The sequence below is a fragment of the Platalea leucorodia genome (assembly GCF_965183815.1).
Source record: "Platalea leucorodia genome assembly, chromosome: 1".
Classification (NCBI taxonomy): domain Eukaryota; kingdom Metazoa; phylum Chordata; class Aves; order Pelecaniformes; family Threskiornithidae; genus Platalea; species Platalea leucorodia.
Genome location: NC_138823.1, coordinates 153,749,151 through 153,768,816, shown reverse-complemented (window position 1 = coordinate 153,768,816; position 19,666 = coordinate 153,749,151). Strand labels below are relative to the sequence as shown.

The window sequence follows — 19,666 nt, the reverse complement described above, 5'->3', positions numbered from 1 at the left end:
ACTGTGCCCACCTGGGAGCATATATCAAAACTGGTTGTTTCCATCTTTCATGGCGCTTGATATTAATGGCCCCCAAATGGAAATGCTATTTCCAGTACATTTCTGAAATAAGTTAGGCTCTTTATCTCATGTTGGATGTCACTAGGGTAGACAACTGTATTTCCTTTGAAACATTTTGCCAAACTCCTAATTTTTTGTGTTTAATCAACATAGATCAATCATACATGTGCCAGTCTGCAGCATGTATGTGTGTATATACAGACATACACATGTGCATGGTTATTCCAGTAAAATCCATTATTCCAGTCTAAATCTAGTACTGAATTTGAAGAGCTACCATAGTGGCTGAAAAAAATGATAAATGCTTAAATCCAAGCAATGCTGTAATGATGGGTGCAGGTAAGAGATAAGCTCTTGGAAGAAAGAGAAAGCACTTCTCGCTTTCATCAGATTCACTCATGGTTCAGTTGTGGAGCTGCAATCAAAGATGTTCTTCATTTCTTCAGCATCATTGCCCTAATTCTGATGTCCCTGCATAGGAGATTGTGCACCATTATACCCGGTGCATTTCATTACATATTAATGAGCTCTGGACTTGATTACTGTAATTCATGTCTGTCATCTGGCGTTAATACTGATAATTACAAATTGTAATTGATAAACTATTTTGTTGCATTATTTGTTGTATTTAAATGCGGGTTATGGAGTAAGCTTGTGTTACAGCAAAAATAATCTGAAAAGGGCACATTTTCCTTGCCTTGCTGTGGATTTAGCACACTTGGAGTTTGTGCCAGTGCTTGGATAGATGTCTAGGATTTTCCTACAGAGGAATAAATCCCACGTAAAAGTTTTATTTTGCAGTTTGGGCTGGACAGTGTTATTCAGTGCTCACAGCATGGACATGAGGGAGTTTAGAAATACAACGTCACTCCACTCAATGTATTTTTCTCAAACATTTAATTCTTTCCCCTCTAGCAAACAGAACATAATTGTGCAGAGCATAAACAATCGGTAGTCATGGAGAAAATGTGTTACTCTTTCATAGCCAAATGTAAAGCTTTATTCATTTATTATTTCTTAAAGTTGGTTGCTGCGTGCATTCTAGTGTCAGCACAAAATAACTTTTCCATTTTTGTGGGTGCCTGACATGATGCCAGTAGCAGAGTCCAGGCACTGGTGGGGTGCTCAGGAGCCTGGATCTGGCCTTTGGTGGTGGCACCTCCTAGTGGTTAGAGGACTGTGTGCTGTAAAGAAATGTCACTAAAGTCATGAGTTTTGACAATGAGAAAAGTTTTCAGTGCAGTATTTTTTCGAATAGGCTGCCAGGAGCAGTGTGAAATGCAGCCAGGACCCCAGCGTTGTTGGTCGACAGCCATCTGAACATGAGCCGGCAGTGTGCCCAGGTGGCCAAGAAGGCCAACAGCATCCTGGCTTGTATCAGAAATAGTGTGGCCAGCAGGACTAGAGGAGTGATCGTCCCCCTGTACTCAGCACTGGTGAGGCTGCACCTCAAATACTGTGTTCAGTTTTGGGCCCCTCACTACAAGAAGGACATCGAGGTGCTGGAGCGTGTCCAAAGAAGGGCAACGAGGCAGATGAAGGGTCTGGAGCACAAGTCTTCTGAGGAGCAGCTGAGGGAGCTGGGGTTGTTTAGTCTGGAGATCAGGAGGCTGAGGGGAGACCTTATTGCTCTCTACAACTACCTGAAAGGAGGCTGTAGCGAGGTGGGGGTCGGTCTCTTCTCCCTAATAAGGAGTGATAGGACGAGAGGAAACGGCTTCAAGCTGCGCCAGGAGAGGTTTAGATTGGGTATTAGGAAAAACTTCTTCACCGAAAGGGTAGTCAGACACTGGAACAGGCTGCCCAGGGAAGTGGTTGAGTCTCCATCCCTGGAGGTCTTTAAAAGACATGTGGATGTGGTGCTTGAGGACATGGTTTAGTGGTGGACTTGGCAGTGGTAGGTTAATGGTTGGACTTGATGATCTTGAGGGTCTTTTCCAACCTAAATGGTTCTGTGATTCTATGCCCAGTCCTGCACTGGGGAAGGAGGAGCCCCACTCAGTGACGCAGGCTGGGGCTGGAGCTGCCCTGGGGCTGGGGGCAGTGAGGGGGCAGGAGCCAGCCCTGCACCCTGGCAGCAGGCAGCGTCCTGCCCTGGGTCAGCAGGGCACGGCGAGGAGACGGAGGAAGGGATCATCCCGCTCTGCTCAGCATGCGTCGGTCCGCACCGCATCCAGTTCTGGGATGTCCTGGGGTCCCTTCCAACCTGAATTATTCCATGATGTTAGGCTATTGGGGCATATAGAGATGATGTGCTATTTAATAGGTATCAGAAATATGCAGCACATAGGACAGATGATTTAAATTAATTAGCGATATGATTTCTTGTGGATTGGTATAGATAGCTTCTAAGTAAAGTGGATGAGTTTAAAAAAAAAAAGAAATCTAGACTTCCGTGATGCACGGAGGTAACTCGTTAATAGGAAGAACTTGCATATCCTAAGACACAGTATTTTGTCTAGAAAATTGTAGGGTAGGAAAACGGGAAGGGTGGCTCTAGAGTACATCTCAGACTACTTTTCTTACAGATTTAGGAAACCACCATTTCTTTTCAGATGAGCAAGAGATTCATGTGTGCATTTGAAAGTTTATGCAAACCATGTAGTGGCTAACAGCCAAAGTAAATTTACCATTTTTAATACCAACCTTTTGCTGTTTAAAGCAGGATCCAGTAGTTCCTTGATGCTTTTTTGTACTCCAGTGGTAATGCAGCACACCTTGATGTGTAGTAGTGTTCCAGTGGTTACTGACCATATTATTTCAATTTAGTGGGTTTTAGGAGACATTTAATTGCTAAAGTGGCGGACTAATTGGCCTGTTTTTTTTTTGGCTATCAGACTTCTGTGCAGAGGACTGAAACTGATAGTGTAAAGTGATCGATTTTTAAGTAAATCACTGTTATTGTTTAAAGTGGACATGCAGGATGCATGCAAAACCTAACATTATTCTTTTTTTTACTTCATAAACACCCTTTCCAACATTTAAGTGTCTCAGGAAGAGTGATATCGGCCAGATCTTCAGATTCTGTCTTGGATGGATTTCTGGTAAATTAAAGCCCTTTTAGTGAGGCTGGGAAGGCATTGGTGAGTGTAAAAGTGGAAGATGCTTCAGTGGTCAGATTGGCATGTTTTTCTCTTTTTCATAACTATTTTGTATCTGGGATCAGTATATACCCCTTGGTTGAAGACATTGTATATGCACTTGCATGTTTGAAAAACGTTGAATCCCTGACCAAACTTCCTTCTAAAGGCATGGTTTGTAACCTTCCTGGGTGTGTATCCCTATTTCTTGGTAACACAAAATACCAAGAAATTAACTTTAGCATGATACATCCCCAGTGCAAAACGCAGTTTTACAGGTTAAGAAACAAAAAGATGAAAGTCACAAGGCTTATTTTCTACTATACAGCGTTCAGCTATTTTCTGTAGTCTTCTGTAGCCCTATTTTTCTTGACTTCATGGGGTACAGGGCAAGGTAGAGTAAACATGCTCTAAAATCGGTATGAGGGGAGTGATTGCAGATGGAGTACGGTCAGAAATGGAAAAGGTAACTGTCCTTTCAACTCATCACCTGGTAACTTAAGAGTTGTTACAGGTATCAGTTGCTTTCTGAGGTCTCCGGGGCTACTTTCATTAATGTTAAGTATTTTGCCAGCTTGTGCCCTTGCAGAGATGGTGAACGTACTTACGTTATATCATTATTGCCAGCTGTCTGTGGTGCAGGATCAGCGTACGTAAGAGAGTGCAGTGGCCTTTGAAGCTGGTTTCCCCCCTGCCCTTTGCTTCTGTCGTGTGTTACACAGCAGGTCTTTGTGCCTGAAATTCAAGGAGACAGGCAATGGGAAGGAGATGCCATTCAAACCCAGGGACTTGTTCTCGCCGGCTTGTCGGGCTGTGGAACATAACTGGAATCCAGCTGACATTGGGAGCGTTTGTGGCTTCCCTTTGGCACCTGCCTGCTTGTTTTGACGGTTCCTCCTGCAGCACAGAGCTAGACAGGGAAATGAATGAATTCACTGGCAAATTTTCAGATATATTAGTTTTTTATTAACCATTATTTTCCTTTCAGCCTGTGTTAACACACCCAAGTGCCATATGCTGCTGAACAGACAAGTCCGGCACACACCCCCGCCTGATGATTTAGTCAGTTTTGATCTTTGTGTACTCTTTTGCCACAAAGGCTTTATCTGTTCTCAGACTACTCAAAACTTCACTCAAAAGTGAAGATAGCCACACGCATGGCCATGTAATCTTAAATTTCATATGGTTTTAAGCAGAAACTAAACGTATATACTTACTTTCCCTTTATCTCCTCATTTATAAATGAGAACTTATACTGACACACTTGGATCTGCCTCTGCTTTCACATCCTGGTGGCGAGTCCGTTTTCCGTTGAGTTACGCTGAAATACCTGTGCACAACTGTCCAGTTGACAGTGTTTTTTAAAAGTCATTTAAGGATCTACATACTGAAAAAGATCTTAAAGCAAAAAGCTATAAATGATACCTAAATTTAAATCATTTCAGTTTTAGAAAGATGATCTCTGATAGGCACAGAGAGCCTCGGTGAGCTCCGCTTGGCAAAGCCACTCTGTTTCCCCAGGTACTGCTCCTTGGTAAGAAATACTCTTCCTGTTTTGGCCTGAACAGATTAGAAAATATAGGTGGTGGTGGGGAGACAAATCTGACTTACTTGATTTCAAGATGCGTAACAAATTGTAGTGGTGACTACAGTTGGTCTGCACTCAGCTGAAAGCTGCACTTCGGAAACCTGAGTTGTTGCGGTCGGAGGTAAGAAGTAGAGACACCTCTCGGGGAGCGCTTGCTGTCCTGCCCTGGTAGTGCTCTCTGGGTGGGCTTCAAACCAAACACAAGAAGTCACCCCCGCACATGTCACCCCCAACTACCTAATCGTAGCCACACAGATAAAATTGTCCTTTTGGTGCTTTGGGACATCCTCCTGGCGGGCAGGTGAGATTAAGTCACAGCAGTGGGCATAATTTATAAACACTAAGCATTGTAAGGCGGTCTTTTTAGGAGCCTGATTTTCTGCTTTATCTTTAAATAGATAGCTACTTCTGACTGAGAAGTTTGTGGTGTTCTCTTCTTGTACAACATGGACAAAATATTTCAAAGAATAGTCTTATTTATTGTAATGTTTTGTGTTAAACATTTTTATACATTTTTTGAAAGGATACATTTACAAAAACCAAGACACCTATTTGGAACTAAAGGAATAAGAAATCTTCCTATGCCATTTAATAAGAACACATTGCAGTTTCCATTTCTGTTTCTAGATACTGTTTTCCACATATGGTCCTTGTTTCCATTATGTGGGAACATAGAATTGTTAGCTACAGAATATTGAGTGATACTACTTAAATGAATGGTTTTCTCAGTTTTTCCTTTGTGCTTTTTAGAAGTCATGTTATATAGAATAAACAGAATATGAATGGCTGCATTCTTACTGCCTTTGTAATGTGCTCTTGCTTCCATTCTCAGTTCTGGTGTTCACTTAGCAAATATTTATCTTCCATTATAGAGGACTTTGGAGCAGAAAATGTAGTGCTCATGAGTTTAAATTATAAGTACCTTTATAATCGTAGTCAAGTAGAATAGTTAAATGGGTGTACACAGGAAACAGGAGATCTGGCTTGCTTAGACTTGAGCTGAGTGATGCAATATTTAAATGAAGATATAAATCAGGTTTAGCATTACTTCTGTCCTTGTATTCAATGAAGTGAACTTGCTAGTTCTTCTGCATGAACTGGTGACAAAGGCATCTATACAGCTTTTACAAAATCATTGCACATTGCTAATTTACACATTGGTGGAGCAGTGTAGTTAATGAGTTTTCTATCAAAGTGTGGTTTTATATCTCTAAATGCATTGCAGATTTGGAGAGTGCAGTACCCTTTTACACAATCATAACAGTGAGATGATATAAATGTGGCTTTGTTTTGTTGACAAAACGTGAAAATCTAATTGTAATATACAAATTCAAATTTTGAAACAACAACAAAGTGTCCGACTCTGGGATGTTTTCTTAAACCAGAACAACTCTGAAGCAGGTTTCTTGAAAAGCTTCTGAGTAATTTTTAAAGTTTTGTTTAGTATTTTTTTCATCTTTACAGAAACTGACTTTTGTAGACTTGATATATTTTGCACTTTTCCTGTTTTATAACTAGAAGACATTTTGCTTTTCACTGGTGGAAGCACCCTGTTGCACATGCCCTGAGCAGGCCATCTCTTTGTGGGTTAGTACTGGAGCAAGTTCCAGTTTGTGAGATCTCACTTGAGAGCCCTTCGCTGTCATCAGGAGAGGGTGACCCCGAAAGTGTTTTGGGTGTCCTGAAGGAGCGATTGGACCAGTTTACCCTGCAGATGAAGTTGCGTAAACTCCAGTAAACTCTGGTAATTGCTGATTTCCACTTTATGACTCAGTAACTGGTCTAAGCCAAAACAATATTTTTGACTGCTTCAGAAAGTGCTCGAAGACTGTATTACTGCTATTGCATAGGGAATTATGAATGTCTGTTTACTGCTACAGTGGAGAAATACAACTTGACCAAGTTGTGAATACAGACACCCTTGTCATGTCGATGGAGTAGTACCTGAATTCAGATCAGTGTTAAGTTTGGTCCAGCCTCTTTGTATTTAGCAAACAGTGCATACGAGCTGACTCTTACGCGACGTATGTTCATTGTAGACAGAACACAGAACAGGAATTTAAATGTGAACATTTATGCGGTTTGAGTGTTTCCATGTCATTTGGTTAGTTAATACATAGAATTAGTTGTTAAAATTTGGAACCGTAAATAGGTGTGGATTTTCTTAACTTGGTAAAATCACTACCTTCGATATTTTTGGGTTTGTTTTTTTGTTTAGTGGGTTTTTGGTTTTGGTTGGTTTTTTTTTTTCCTTAGTATGGTATAACTAAGCTCTACAAAATGTGAGTACTCCCCTCCCAGCTAGACCTCTCTTCCCTCCCAAGCCTCCCCCACCAAATCTTTGATTTATGTGAAACATTTAATAGAGCAAAAGGGCCTCGAGAAGGACTTCTCTGTGAAGTTTGGAGAGGGCTTTAATGAAAAGTTTCATTGTTATTTCATATTTACTTACCAAATCCTGCCAGAGTAAATTCTTGCCAAACCCGTTTTCTATATTTCTTGTCTGGTCTTGCTAACGTATTGTTTTGTATCAGGACCTTGTCTGACAGGAAAAACGACCAGAGCAGTTCAGGCTATGGCACAACAAATAGGTGATGCAGGAAAAACGAAGTCTATCTAAAAGTTCTTATGCAATATCGAGAAACTTTTAAAGGAACTAATTAGCAAAAGTGATGCAGCTTATATATCAAAGCTATTTTTAATGTAGATTGTACATACTGAAATAGCACAATAGTGCTTTAGAAGTGGGCGTTTCTAGTATTGATTCTGTAATCGTGTGTGTTTTCTTACATTTGCCTTGGAGGTAGGAAATACTTGTGGTAGGAAGAAAAAAAAATAAGGATTCGGGAATATTGAAGTTGTAGTTTCATTTTGGGTGCTGTTTGTTTTGATGGATGTAGTCAAGTCACTGAGCCAGTATTGCAATTATCTGTTTTTAATGTTTTGATTCTTCTGGAAGAAGATTAAATGATGCAAACAAAAATGAAGCGTGTGACATATGAGGGATCAGACTCTCTTAAAGCCTGAACTGATTTTTCCATTTCTGATTTTGCAGTGAAGCCTGGCTTATGGTTCAATTCTGACTGGGCTTTGAGATGGAGTAATTAGCAGAGGAAACCTGAATCAAGTCCTTTAGGAGTGCAAGATGCTTACTAGCTCGCCAGTTTGGTTGTGGCTTCAAAGCCTGGATTTTCCCAACTATGTTTCAGTTTCTCGTGTACGTACGAGAGGCAGAGGAGATTTTTGTAATGGGCTGGAGGATGAGGAAGGATCCTCTTTCCTTTTAGTTTGAGAGCGGAGTTTACGAAGGCACCTCTTCAGCAGACTTCCCTTTAGAAACTTGTTTGTTAAGGAACTTTGAAGGATTTCTGGTTTACACAGAAGGCTTTTTCCAGCCCTGTCTATAAGTGTTAGCGGAGTATTCAAACTTAACAAAAAGTTTATCCTACTATTTGCATTACGTACCTTTTTACAGAGTAAAATGTGACTAACATAGTACTGTTTTTAGTTGTTCCTGAATTTTTACTTAAAAAATGGATGCTGAATCATCTCCTATACCGTGCTACAACAGTAAGCGCAGGTTGGGGAAAAGCTGTGTACTAGGAAAATCAGTTAATTGTGTAATAAATACTTGCTTAGAAGGAATGTAAGGTAATGATATTTAATACTTAGAGAAATTAGAGAAAAAAAAAATCTGTCGTTTAATTTCTAAAATGACTAGCCTGATGACTGTAAAACGTAATTCTGAGATCTGATCATATGATGATGATGATTTACAGCAGTATTTAAGGTGGATGTGCTTATACATTCTATGATTCTATACAAACAATAAAGTAAGTTTCATGGTTATCAAATTTTTCTAAAATCTTTGACCTATGCATGTATATCACGTGCAAATAAAGAGAGTTCTAGGATATTAAAAACCAAATGAATATCCCTTGATATTCTCTCATGCAGTGTGCTGTCCAAGATTTCACGCAGCATATCCTGTCAAGACTTAAAAACACATATGGATTTAGAGGAATTCTGGTGGTCCCATTTCTTGTCCTGTTCCATCCTTTAAGAAACCAAATTATTTTCAAGTTCTTTAAGGGTGGACATTTTTTTGTGTGTGTGGTTTTTTTTTTTTTTTTTTTTTCTGTTTGTTTGTTTTTGTTTGGTTCAGGTTTGTTTTTTGGTTTTTGTTCTTTAACTTCTAGACACTGATACCTGAAAAGACTTGGATGCCAATTGCTATTTTTAGGAAGTCAGGCACTTTGCAAGATGTTGCAAGTTCGAAGGTCCTCAGATTAGTCACTTTCTGCAGTTGTGCCTGCTCAGTGAAAAGCAAGGAAGCTCTCTTACTGCGAGACGCTTAACAACAGCCCGGGGCATTGGCACTGTTATGGGGGAATATATGAAAAGCGAGAAAAGATTATGTATCATGTTCAGGTCGTGTGTTTGTAGTACAACTTTCTCCTGTTAGAAAACAAACCTTTTAAGAATAGCACATTGAGTGCTAAACAGTACTCTGGTCATGTAGCGGTATGTAGAAGACATTTCGTGGACACAACCTTATTCTATCAGTTATGGTTTCCTTTTGTATCAAAAGTAATGATGAAGACTATAAAGCCAGTCTTCCCAGTTACTGGTAGACACATTTATATGCACAAAACCACACACACACATATAAATGTGCATATATGTACACACGTGTGTGTGTGTGTGTGTATGTATGTGTATATGTATCTTTTTTTTTAGTTAAAATGTGGAAAGTGTTCTTCGTATAAGATTTAGATATCCCATCTACCAAATCTACCAAAGCACAGGTAGAAAGCCCTTTGATATCATTTAAATATTGCTTTGTACCCTTTATAGCTGTCCTGTAAAAAAACCCACACTTTACAGCGGTCCTGTAACGTTTTGTGCCTGTTGACCACTCTCTGAGATACTTTATTTTGAGGACGATGTATTTTCCCTTTATATAGTGCATATATTCAGTAACACTGGGAATGCTGTTCCCCTGCGTGTCAGTGATGGGACTGTGAGTCATGCAGAGCTGATAAAAGTGGGAAGAGTATGTATCTAATCTAGGGTGATTTCAAAAAAGAACTTTGGCTTTACATCTCCATTTACATTTATTTACAGGAACATGACCTAAATGGATGTTTTAACGTTGAGCGTTTGTAGGACTGCGATGTTAACAATATGGTGGAATAACCTTTTTCCATTGGTATGTGATATCTGATGTTATTTTCTTCTCCTTTTATGCAGGATCCAAACTACTGGATACAAGTACATCGACTGGAGCACGGGGATGGTGGGATCTTAGATCTCGATGACATTCTTTGCGATGTAGCTGATGACAAAGACCGTGTAAGTACAGATAGCTATGAAAGCAGCTCAGCACGCGCTGCGCGTCGGCATGTCAGCGTTCTGTGCTTCCTGCGTGTGTCCAAAACTGGGAGTCAATACAAAGGTTTTAGGTTTTTTGCATATAGTTTGCTTGACAGATGTGAGAAGTCTGTTGCTGTTATGTTTTTCAAAAACTACAGGAAATCTTTTATTGAAATCATGGGTTTTGAAATCCATCCTTTTTGGTTCAAGTAAGAAGAGGAGGCTGAAAGAATTAAAAAACCTCATACAGTGGAACAATAATGTTAAAAAATTGAATCTGTAGGTTTTTAGCTTCATGTTACCAGCTGAATATGTGAAAAATACATGCTGTTTTTAAACTGTGGAGGGTTGGTGGATTGTTTTTCAAAAACCTTTTTGGGAGGAATTGCTAGTTACACAGAACTTGAGAAAATAATTATACACCGCTGGGTCTTGAGTGCTTTTACTTTTTTTACTAGAGATTTAGATTGCAGTCAGCTAAGAGGTTTTTGGTTATTGGCTGTTTGTTTGAGGTTATAGATGCTTGTGTCTTTGAATTACATGTTCAAAAAGGGTAAGGTAAGAAACGCTGTGGCAAACTGTAAAGCTGTATGTAAGTACGCCACTTTTCTCTGCAAAGCTGTATGTGCTCGCTGAAGCTGTTGAGAGCGTCTGAGCCTGATACAGACTGCAGTCTGGAAATGTGTTTCAGGACCCCGCTCCCTTCACAGACAGGATCCTTAATTGCCTCTATTGGAAGCAACAGGCACTCTGAAGGCTCCTTGAAAACTGGCCAAATGATGACTCTTAGGCTAATTTTTCAGAAATAAATACTTTGCCTGCAGTTATTTCTTGTGACAAAATTTAATTGACATGGTTATTTCAACTGGGGCTTTATAAAGAAAAATTATGTGAGGAGTCTTGGGACATGGAGACTCCTCGCCGTCTGAAATGTTGGGATTACTCAAGCTGTATAGAGTAACAGTGCTGAGTTTTCAGGAATTTCTTCCATAAAAATAGTGCCCGGCTAAGATTTCATGAACAGCTAATTAAAACCTCTAGTTAGTTATCTCATACTGAAGCACTCAGCTGCATGATTAGTTTAGCTTTTGCTTACAGGCCTCAAGGAGGCTGGCGCAAGTTGTCACTATATATATATTTGAATTATTATATACATATTTGAATTATGCACTTCTTAGCTCCTCACATGCTTCTCCCTTCGGAAGGAGAAGTTTGAATTCTAGTGACTTCAAGACCTCATTCTTTGGCTGTTACCTTGGCTTGCCGCCTTCAAGTGGGGTAATTCCTCACAGTGAAACTCTGTGGGTGTTTTTATGTGTGTGACTAATAGATGAAAAACTCTGACTGCAACTGAAACAGGCAAAGTCATTATTACAATATTGTTTTTGTTTATAGATGGACAAGATACCTTGTAATTAGTAGTATTTATTTCTGCGTTTGTCAAGCTCATATCCTCTGATTCTGTGAATCTGGCATGTCTCTACTGATAGCACTTATCAGTTAAATTTCCTTTTTTTAAAGGACCTTGTAGCATTGATCAGGAAGGTGCAATACAAACATGTACTGTGCTGTGCTGCTTTATATCCTTCAATTAATCATTCTCACTGAACCTTCATGTTTGATTCTTTTCAAGCATTTCAGTCATTAGTCATTGTTTTTCAGTTTCCCGTCTTATATTTTATAGCTGACCTTCCTGGTTCCCTTTAATTTTGGATTGTTAGCTTTGCGTTTGATGCTTCCTCCATAGCAAGTGTATGAACTAGTTCTGTGTTAGCAGAACCTGATACAAGTCTCATTAGTACAAGGTTCTGAATATCTCTCCGGTTAGTGATATTTTGTATATATACACTTAAGCATATCTTGTTAAAAAGTGTTTAAACAGGTGATGTCTAAACATTTAATTAAATTATTACTGAGGTCTGTAGGATTAGTTAGGCTCAAAAGTAAACATTAGCCTATCTTTTTTTTTTTTTTCAATTGGGACAAAAATATCTGGGATGTTGCAAAACTGAACACTTAATATCTTTGTGTTCATTTTCATGAGGAAGTTCTTAGTTCTTTACATTCTTGAAGACAGGTTCGTTGTGCTATTCACTACCTATCATCTGCACTTTTGAAAATCAGTTTGCTCTTATCATGGCTCTTTAGATGTAAGGATTGTTCCCACAGTGATAAATGTAATTTTTATCTTTTTTATGTTGCTTTTATGCCATAATTATTTGTACAGTGTCATATAAGCACAATACAGAATGCGAAACAGCTAAGGATCAGCTTGTCCTCTTGATGAATTTATTGCTCTGTATAGTCAACTATATTAGTAAAATAAAACTCCAAGTAATGTGAAGAATATAGTTACTCCTATTCCACTGTCTCCATGGAGAAAATGTTCTATCCTATAACAAATACAAAGACCCTTAGAGACAGCAGCTGTTCTGAATGGAATAAGAGAAGTATCTTTGTGATGGTGTCCTTCACATTAAAATGAAGCATGGTAAGGTGACTTTATTTAGCTTCTTCAGTGTCTATATTTTTGTATCCTCTTGTCACTTACTAAAACAGAATGGATGAGTAAGGGTTAACCAGTTGCTCTCTGGAATAATTTGTGGTGGTCAGTGTTGTTCTTCCTTCAAAAAAAGGAGAAAAACATGAAACAAACTACATGGAAAAATTGATTTTGCTAAGCTATTTGTTCCTTCCTGAAACAGCTTTTCTTGAGCCCTTTAACATAGTTCATTGAGAAAGTGCATAATGCATTCTAACTTAGCTGGCATGCAACTTCGACGTTCATATTGCACAGTATCACTCCACATGAAGTTGCCGATGAAAACTTGGTTAATGCAGTTAACGGTAGTAACAGTATTAAAACAAAAATTAATAAATGCTCATTTGGATAACTTTTTTCTTGGAAAACTTTTGTGATTGATTGAAGTGCAAATCTTGTCAGGTTTTATTATGGAAAGATAGTTCTCAATAGAAATACATAAATGTTTTTTATTTTTATCTCTGTCTCTGTATACATGAATACAAATGGATCGTCTTGTCTTTGTTTTTGAAAAGTATCTGGCTACAAAAAACAAGAATCTATTTTCAACTAGTGGCATCCATTCCAGTCCTAAGTATGAGCATGCTTGGGACCGTTTGAGGAAGCTCCTTGAAAAGCTTGGGCAGATGAATATCCAGTATCTCTTGTCCAGAAATAAAGGAGAAATAACTCCTTTTAACTTGCTTTTAGTCAACTGCGTAACCTATTTTTGTTATTTTAAAAATATAGGTTTCTTGTGCATTTAGTGATTAGAACAATATTTTAAAGATAAGTTAACAAACTGATTTGTTCGGATATCTGTTACTTGTAAAAGTAGCCCATCATTTGAAGGCTCTCAGAAAACATATGTCAACCTGACAAGTTTCCAGCTTGATGATAACATACTCGATGACCTCAGTTCAGTTCTTAGTAGGCAGACGTTCTCAACAGCAAAAAAACCCCAGCCAACTGAACAAAAAAACCCCCCCAACCATCCTTAACCATGGTTTCTCCTGGCAGGCTGAAGCACATAGACACTTCAGTCATCCTCATACTTCAAGTGTAATATGAAAGTACTTATTCCGGGATCTTATAGACCCTTGTTTATCCATGGAAAAAAAATATTCAGGAAATTGTTGTCTAATCTCCCATTTTAAAAGCGTGTGTATGAATATAACTTGCTCCCAGTTGAATTTTCACTGAAATAGTCACTTGTATTTTGCACAATTTAAAAGAATTATTTTGTGCAATTTTATGTAATTTTTTCTTGCATAATAATGCTCAGGCAAAAGCTTTGGAGATCAAAATGTCTATGTTTGGCATAGCTGCATTTCTCAAAAATTAGAGGCCTTCCTTCCCAAGAGAACAGCAAGGACCTGCCATTAGCAGCTACTGGTTTTGGTGAGCAATAGGGCAAATAGAGCTAGTTTGAAACCATGTAAGGTATGAACCTAAAGGCAATTATTCATAAATTCTGGCAATTCAGCAACCTGTAAATTTAAAAGCATCGGCATCTTATAATTTCCTTCATCACTGTCCTAATAAATTCAACACGCTAGTTCTCAAAAATAACCACTGTATTTTGGTGTATGCTTAGAGTTACAGCCTGTGTTTTGTTCTGTAAACTAAGGAATGAGCTTTCTTTGCTTGACTTAATGTTTTCAAATATTCAGTCAGCCCTTCACTGTGTGTAATTCATACTTATGCTCACTGAGTGCAGACATAAAAAACAGAGGAACATGGTTTGGTATTGTCTGGAGTGAAGCTTCACGCTTACCACAGTGTTCGTGTGTGTGGTGTTGGTATCCGGCCCCAGTCACTGTAAGATCATGGTGCTGTTGGTGCTTACTGCTGGTTAGACGTACTTCGAACCTCCTAGAAAGATGCGCAAGGAGTTGCTGTTCCGAGTGGAATGCTGTTGGTGAGAATGGAATGGGGATTCACTTCATAGATCTGTGCAGAAATGGAGTTTATAAGCATTCGTGATCTAGAGTTAACTATGTTAAGTAATCAAATTGCTGGTGAAATTCAGTGAGATCAATTGCACTTCATTTGCATCTACTTCTAGAGACCTACAGAGACTCTATTAATATTATTGAGAATTTAATGCCCGCTTGCTTCTAGCATGATGGGAGAAAGTCTTTGAGCAGCTTCTTCACATGCTATGAAAGCATATTAGGAGCTTTTCCCAGCGCAGTTGAAAGGAAATGAACTTTTGGTTTTTGTGTTAAACATATGGTCAATTCTAAATAATACTGTTGTTTTGTTTACTTCCTCTTGGAAAGCACTGTTGACTTAGAGAGGCATGTGATACACAAAATGTGGGTTTGGAAAGGATGACTGTGTTTTGTTTGTAACAAATGTTAACTTGAAACCAACACAAAAATAAGTCTATTTTGAGCAAATGCATTATGATGTTAAGGTTAAAGGCTAGCTAGGGACTGGAGAGCTGTGATTACAGTATCTCACTGCTATTGATTTTTGTTCTGTCACTCTTATTTTTAGGGACAGTTACACCAGCCCCCAGTTCTATAGTAAATTCTGGGTAGACCAGTGACAACATGATACTGCTAGAAAGAATGAGATTCTGGTAACCCTGTGTCTGTTCAGTCTCTCCAAAAATGTTAAAGAGCTTTTGATCTTGATGAAAGTTGCACAGATAAACTTGTGTTATCTTTAGATTTCCATCAGCACATAATCAGAATACTCAGAAGTAGTGTTGTTTGTTCTAAATTTGGGTGTCTCTCTGCCTTATTTAAGCAAACTTACAGCTGAATTTACATTTGAATTCTCTTTGGCTCTGCAACTTAAGAATTTAACCCTAAAGCCACGAACAGAGAAGAACAACAACTTTTTGTTGTACTTCTAAAGTTTGTTTCTGCCATTAACAGGTTAAAACCGTGGAGTGAATGAAAGAACGTCTAGGTCCAGTGCAGCAAATCTGACAGCAAAACATAAAAATGTAAAAAAATTACTCAAAAATATGATTCTTAGTCTTTACAATACCATGATTGGTATGCCCTTCTTCCTTTTCCCCCAAAACTTTTCCATCAAATTAAATTTCAGCTACTGTCCTGATTATCTCTGCCACCGTGTGCAGCTTCTCTCATCTTGTTCTGTGACTGCCTTCCCTGTATCCCAGGAAAACAGGATGACCTTGAAACAATTTGTTGTTACTCATAAGTGACTTGGCAAAACACATTTTGAGCATAAGGCATTCTTTTCTTGTAACAGCTTAAAATAACCGCTTGAGCTGCTGAGCTTGGGAAAGTATTGATACTGGGAAAGAAACCCTTTGTATAACAATTCCATGATTATTTTCTGTTAAAAAAATTAAAAAACTTCAGTTTAACAATGAGCTTTTGATGTCATCTAGTATTCTGCGGTGTTTTTTATTTTAAACACATTTTTAGAGATTGACAATTTGATATTAACTGAAGTTCTGACAAATGGGTAAAAACAGAACGTCTCTGTTTTAACAAGGTTTTCTTACATTAACACTATTGACTCATTATTACTGGGATGGCCACATGATTTTTAGATCCATCTTGCTGATGGATTTGAAGTAGAACATCAAAGTTTTTATGTAGCCTGTATTCCCAGCTGCTATTTAATAAAGGCATATTTGGAAATAAATCTTCTGTTAAAGAATGGAATTAAAATGCTTGTAGTGTTTCTAACAAAGTTTTAACTTCTCAATGTTTATGGATGAGACTAAAACCCGTGGAAGTGAGGAAATACTGGGCATAATATATTAATATTGGAACATGTGTATTTTCCAATCACTAAGAGATATTAGATGTAACTAAACGTTGTCTCCCATCTGTAGCTCTTAGTTTTTCATCTCTTTCAGCATTGTTCTTGAAATTATTAATCTCATCATCATGTACTTCTTCTAGCTCTGTGAAGATGGCATTTCAGTTCATGATTTTGTTGTTTATCTTTGCGAAGTAGTTGTATCAATGCACTCAGAATTCCCAGGCAGGAGAGGAGTGACATTTGTGAAATAATTTCCATGGAGATCTGAAGCGCTGCAGGTAAATCTGACTTCTGAAAACTGAATAATTTGGTAAAAACCTGTTCTCTGAGGAATAGCAGGCCTATGCATGAATATGATATCCTGGGGAAGACCACGACAGTGTTGTGAAGAAAGTCATGCCTCGCAAACCTTCCCATATTCTCAGCAGAAAGACAGACCTGAGCAACAGTGGCTGGGTTAGTACAGTCAAAAACCCCACAAACTTGCCCTGGGATAAGAGGAGGGCTCTTATGGCTACGTAACTGATTGGAAGTTTGAAAATAGAGCATGTATTCAATATATTTGCAATTGTTCTGAAAAAATGGAAGAGGGATTTGAATACTGGAGGGACAAATTCCATTATTGTGTGTGAAACGGAACGTTGCTGGTAAATGCGGGTTATGAAGGGTTGCAGAAGCATCCTGTGATACAGAGGGAGCAGACAGTAACATGGTGGATGAAATATCATTTTGGCAAATGTGGTGTGCTTTCAGAGAGAGACTCCTTTAACTGAATGCGCAAAATAATGAGTTCTGAGCTAGCTATTACATTTGGGAAAATGTTTTTTATTTTGTAATAGACCTCTGGAAACATCAGCTTATGCTGCAAGGTACAGCTCTGTCAGACATAAAAAGATCTAAGAAGGCTTCCAGCACCTTACCCTTGTGTCTGCCTCTCCCCCACGTTGTCATCCCCGTCCTGCTGCTTCCCTCGTGCCGGCTCTGGCACTCGTTGGGCCCCATCTCTTAGCAGATTTATTCACTAAGACAGCAGAAGACTCCTCCTTGCAAAAATAACGGAATGTTTTTCTGCTGTTTCATGAGCATAGTCAGTTCACCAAAGGATCTGGCAAGGTGAGGAGGAAAGGCAGAGGACTTCACTGCTGGAAGTGGTTGAGTTGTGAAGTAAGAAGAGGGAGGGTGGGAACATGAGTGGACTGAGACCTTCCCTTTCAGTTCAGCAAGGCTGCTGGTGGCTGTGGAGCTGCCGGAGTGGTCCCTGTGGTGAAGCAAGGGGTAGAGAAGGGAGCGCGTGGTGGGATCTTGCTGCTGTACGTGCTGGTGTTGAGCCCTCTGCTTCCTCCAGACACAAACCAGGTGACCAAAAAAGATTTTGTAGAAATAGCACAAGCACAGAGCAAATGCCGACATTGATTCCAGGTATAGATTAAAGGCTTCTCTACCAGCAGTCTCTAAATGGACCAGGACTCTCAGCCTCGAAAAGGGGATGGAAGGCGCAAACTGTAGATGACTGTAAAATCAGAGGTGACACTGAGGAATCGTTCTTTGTTGTCTTCTGTGCAAGATCAGGGGGCATCAAATGAAACTAAAGTGTTCGTTAGCAAAGCAAATACTACCTTTTGCTTTCAAATTTGATTTTTTTGAGTGCTGCAGATAATCGTATTTAGGGGAACTGTGAATAATACAATCCAGACCTTTTTCTGTATCTTTAAGGATTGTAAGGATCTCTGTCCTTTTCCGTTTCCTTTGTCATTTACTTTCTCTCATTAGGAAATCCTTTTATTATCTCTGATCGTTCTTGTTAGATTTCCTGCACCAGTTTTAGGTCTACTGTGTTTTTTATTGAAGTGGAATGATCAGGATTGTACCTGGTATTTGATATGAGGTCAGATGCATTTTAATGGATTTTTAAAGTTTATTTGTGCCTTTGGCAGTCTTAATTGCTAATATTTGGTTTTGTGCAAATAAGCATGATTAGAGTATGTCATAAAAGTAGCTATCTGCAAAAGGCTTTCACACTTTCCTTGACCTTAATTTTTATGATATATCAGAATACTTTTGATTTTTATCAAATGCTGCAGATGCTTCAAGAAGTTTTGGAAGACATATTTTTTCTCGAGACGTCATGGTTTAAAAGCATGCATAACGCTGAATTATCTGCTTATTTTCGCTCTTCAAAAAGATGATGCTTGTAAATCATGGGAACTGGTAATTTAAGTAGGGTCTCAATTTGTGAGAAAGAGTCTCTTTAATCTAAACGTTGGTGAAAACCACAGAGAATGTTGAGATGATGATGGTCTCACAGTGTCTAATGTTAGTAACGCTGAAGGTCAAGATGTAGCTATGGATGATGCCTGCTACAGTATTATAAACCCATCACAATTAAATACTTTGTACTAAAAATATTTAATAATGGATTTTTTCTATTTCCTGTAATAATTACAGATTCAGTACTTAGATGTAGTTGTAGATAATATGAAGCAGTGCTTTCTAATTCTTCTTCACAGTGTAAATTTTTACAGAAATCTGCAGTGAATCTAGAATTAGGCCATTATGGCTAATAAACGCATCATATTCTGATAGCTTTTCATTAATTTTAGCAATATCACTTTGTCCTAGAGGTATATTACTCATTCTACAACAAAGGAAGAAATTGCATAGAAGGTTGGTTCTGGGAATTCATTAACACTACCCTCTTACTCCTTGATATCGGCAGGTCTTAAAAGAAATGGTGTTCCAACTTCACAGATATTTCCTAACAGAGGTGGTGAGACTCATACACTGGAGGACTGACCCATATTAAAGCTTAATTATAGTAATGGATAATCCTGCAAGTATAAATTATTCACAGTTGTTTTGTATGCGAGGTAGCGCCATGAATAAATTAAGGAAAAGTTTCTGGAAAAGACCCTGGACTGTTGCATAAGTTTGTCAAAATATTGTTTTCCTCCTTGTCTTTTAACCCAGATTTAAATCTGACAGTGTCAGGTTTGCAGGCGCATTCCCACATGCACAGCTTTGGGCTTCGGATATGTTTTGCTTAATGAAAATCAATAGCAGCAAGTCTCGAGGCTCTACACCCTTGTAGTGTTCCTTGACTAATACGTTATGCAAGGGAAACATTCCTACCTAAACACAGTCCTGGTACAAAAGTTGCAATCTCAGCTGTCTGATAAGATTCTCTTATGAGAATTCATTAGCGTTACCCTCTTATCCGTTGATGCCAACAGGTCTTAAGAAAGTGCTGTAACTTCATAGTTATTTCCCAGGAAGGATGGTGAC

At 38.7% G+C, this 19,666-nt stretch overlaps 1 protein-coding gene across 8 annotated transcripts in view; it reads left to right on the top strand.

Annotated features, from left to right (window-relative positions):
- Positions 1-19,666, top strand: part of PARD3 (par-3 family cell polarity regulator) — a gene marked incomplete at its 5' end in the record, with an annotated part of 469,207 nt that overhangs the window by 41,252 nt on the left and 408,289 nt on the right. For all 8 annotated transcript variants that reach the window (XM_082311551.1, XM_082311553.1, XM_082311552.1 and 5 more), the window contains one exon: positions 9,982-10,083. In XM_082311551.1, coding sequence (XP_082167677.1) covers positions 9,982-10,083 — 102 coding nt within the window. The remainder of the gene's footprint in view (positions 1-9,981; positions 10,084-19,666) is intronic.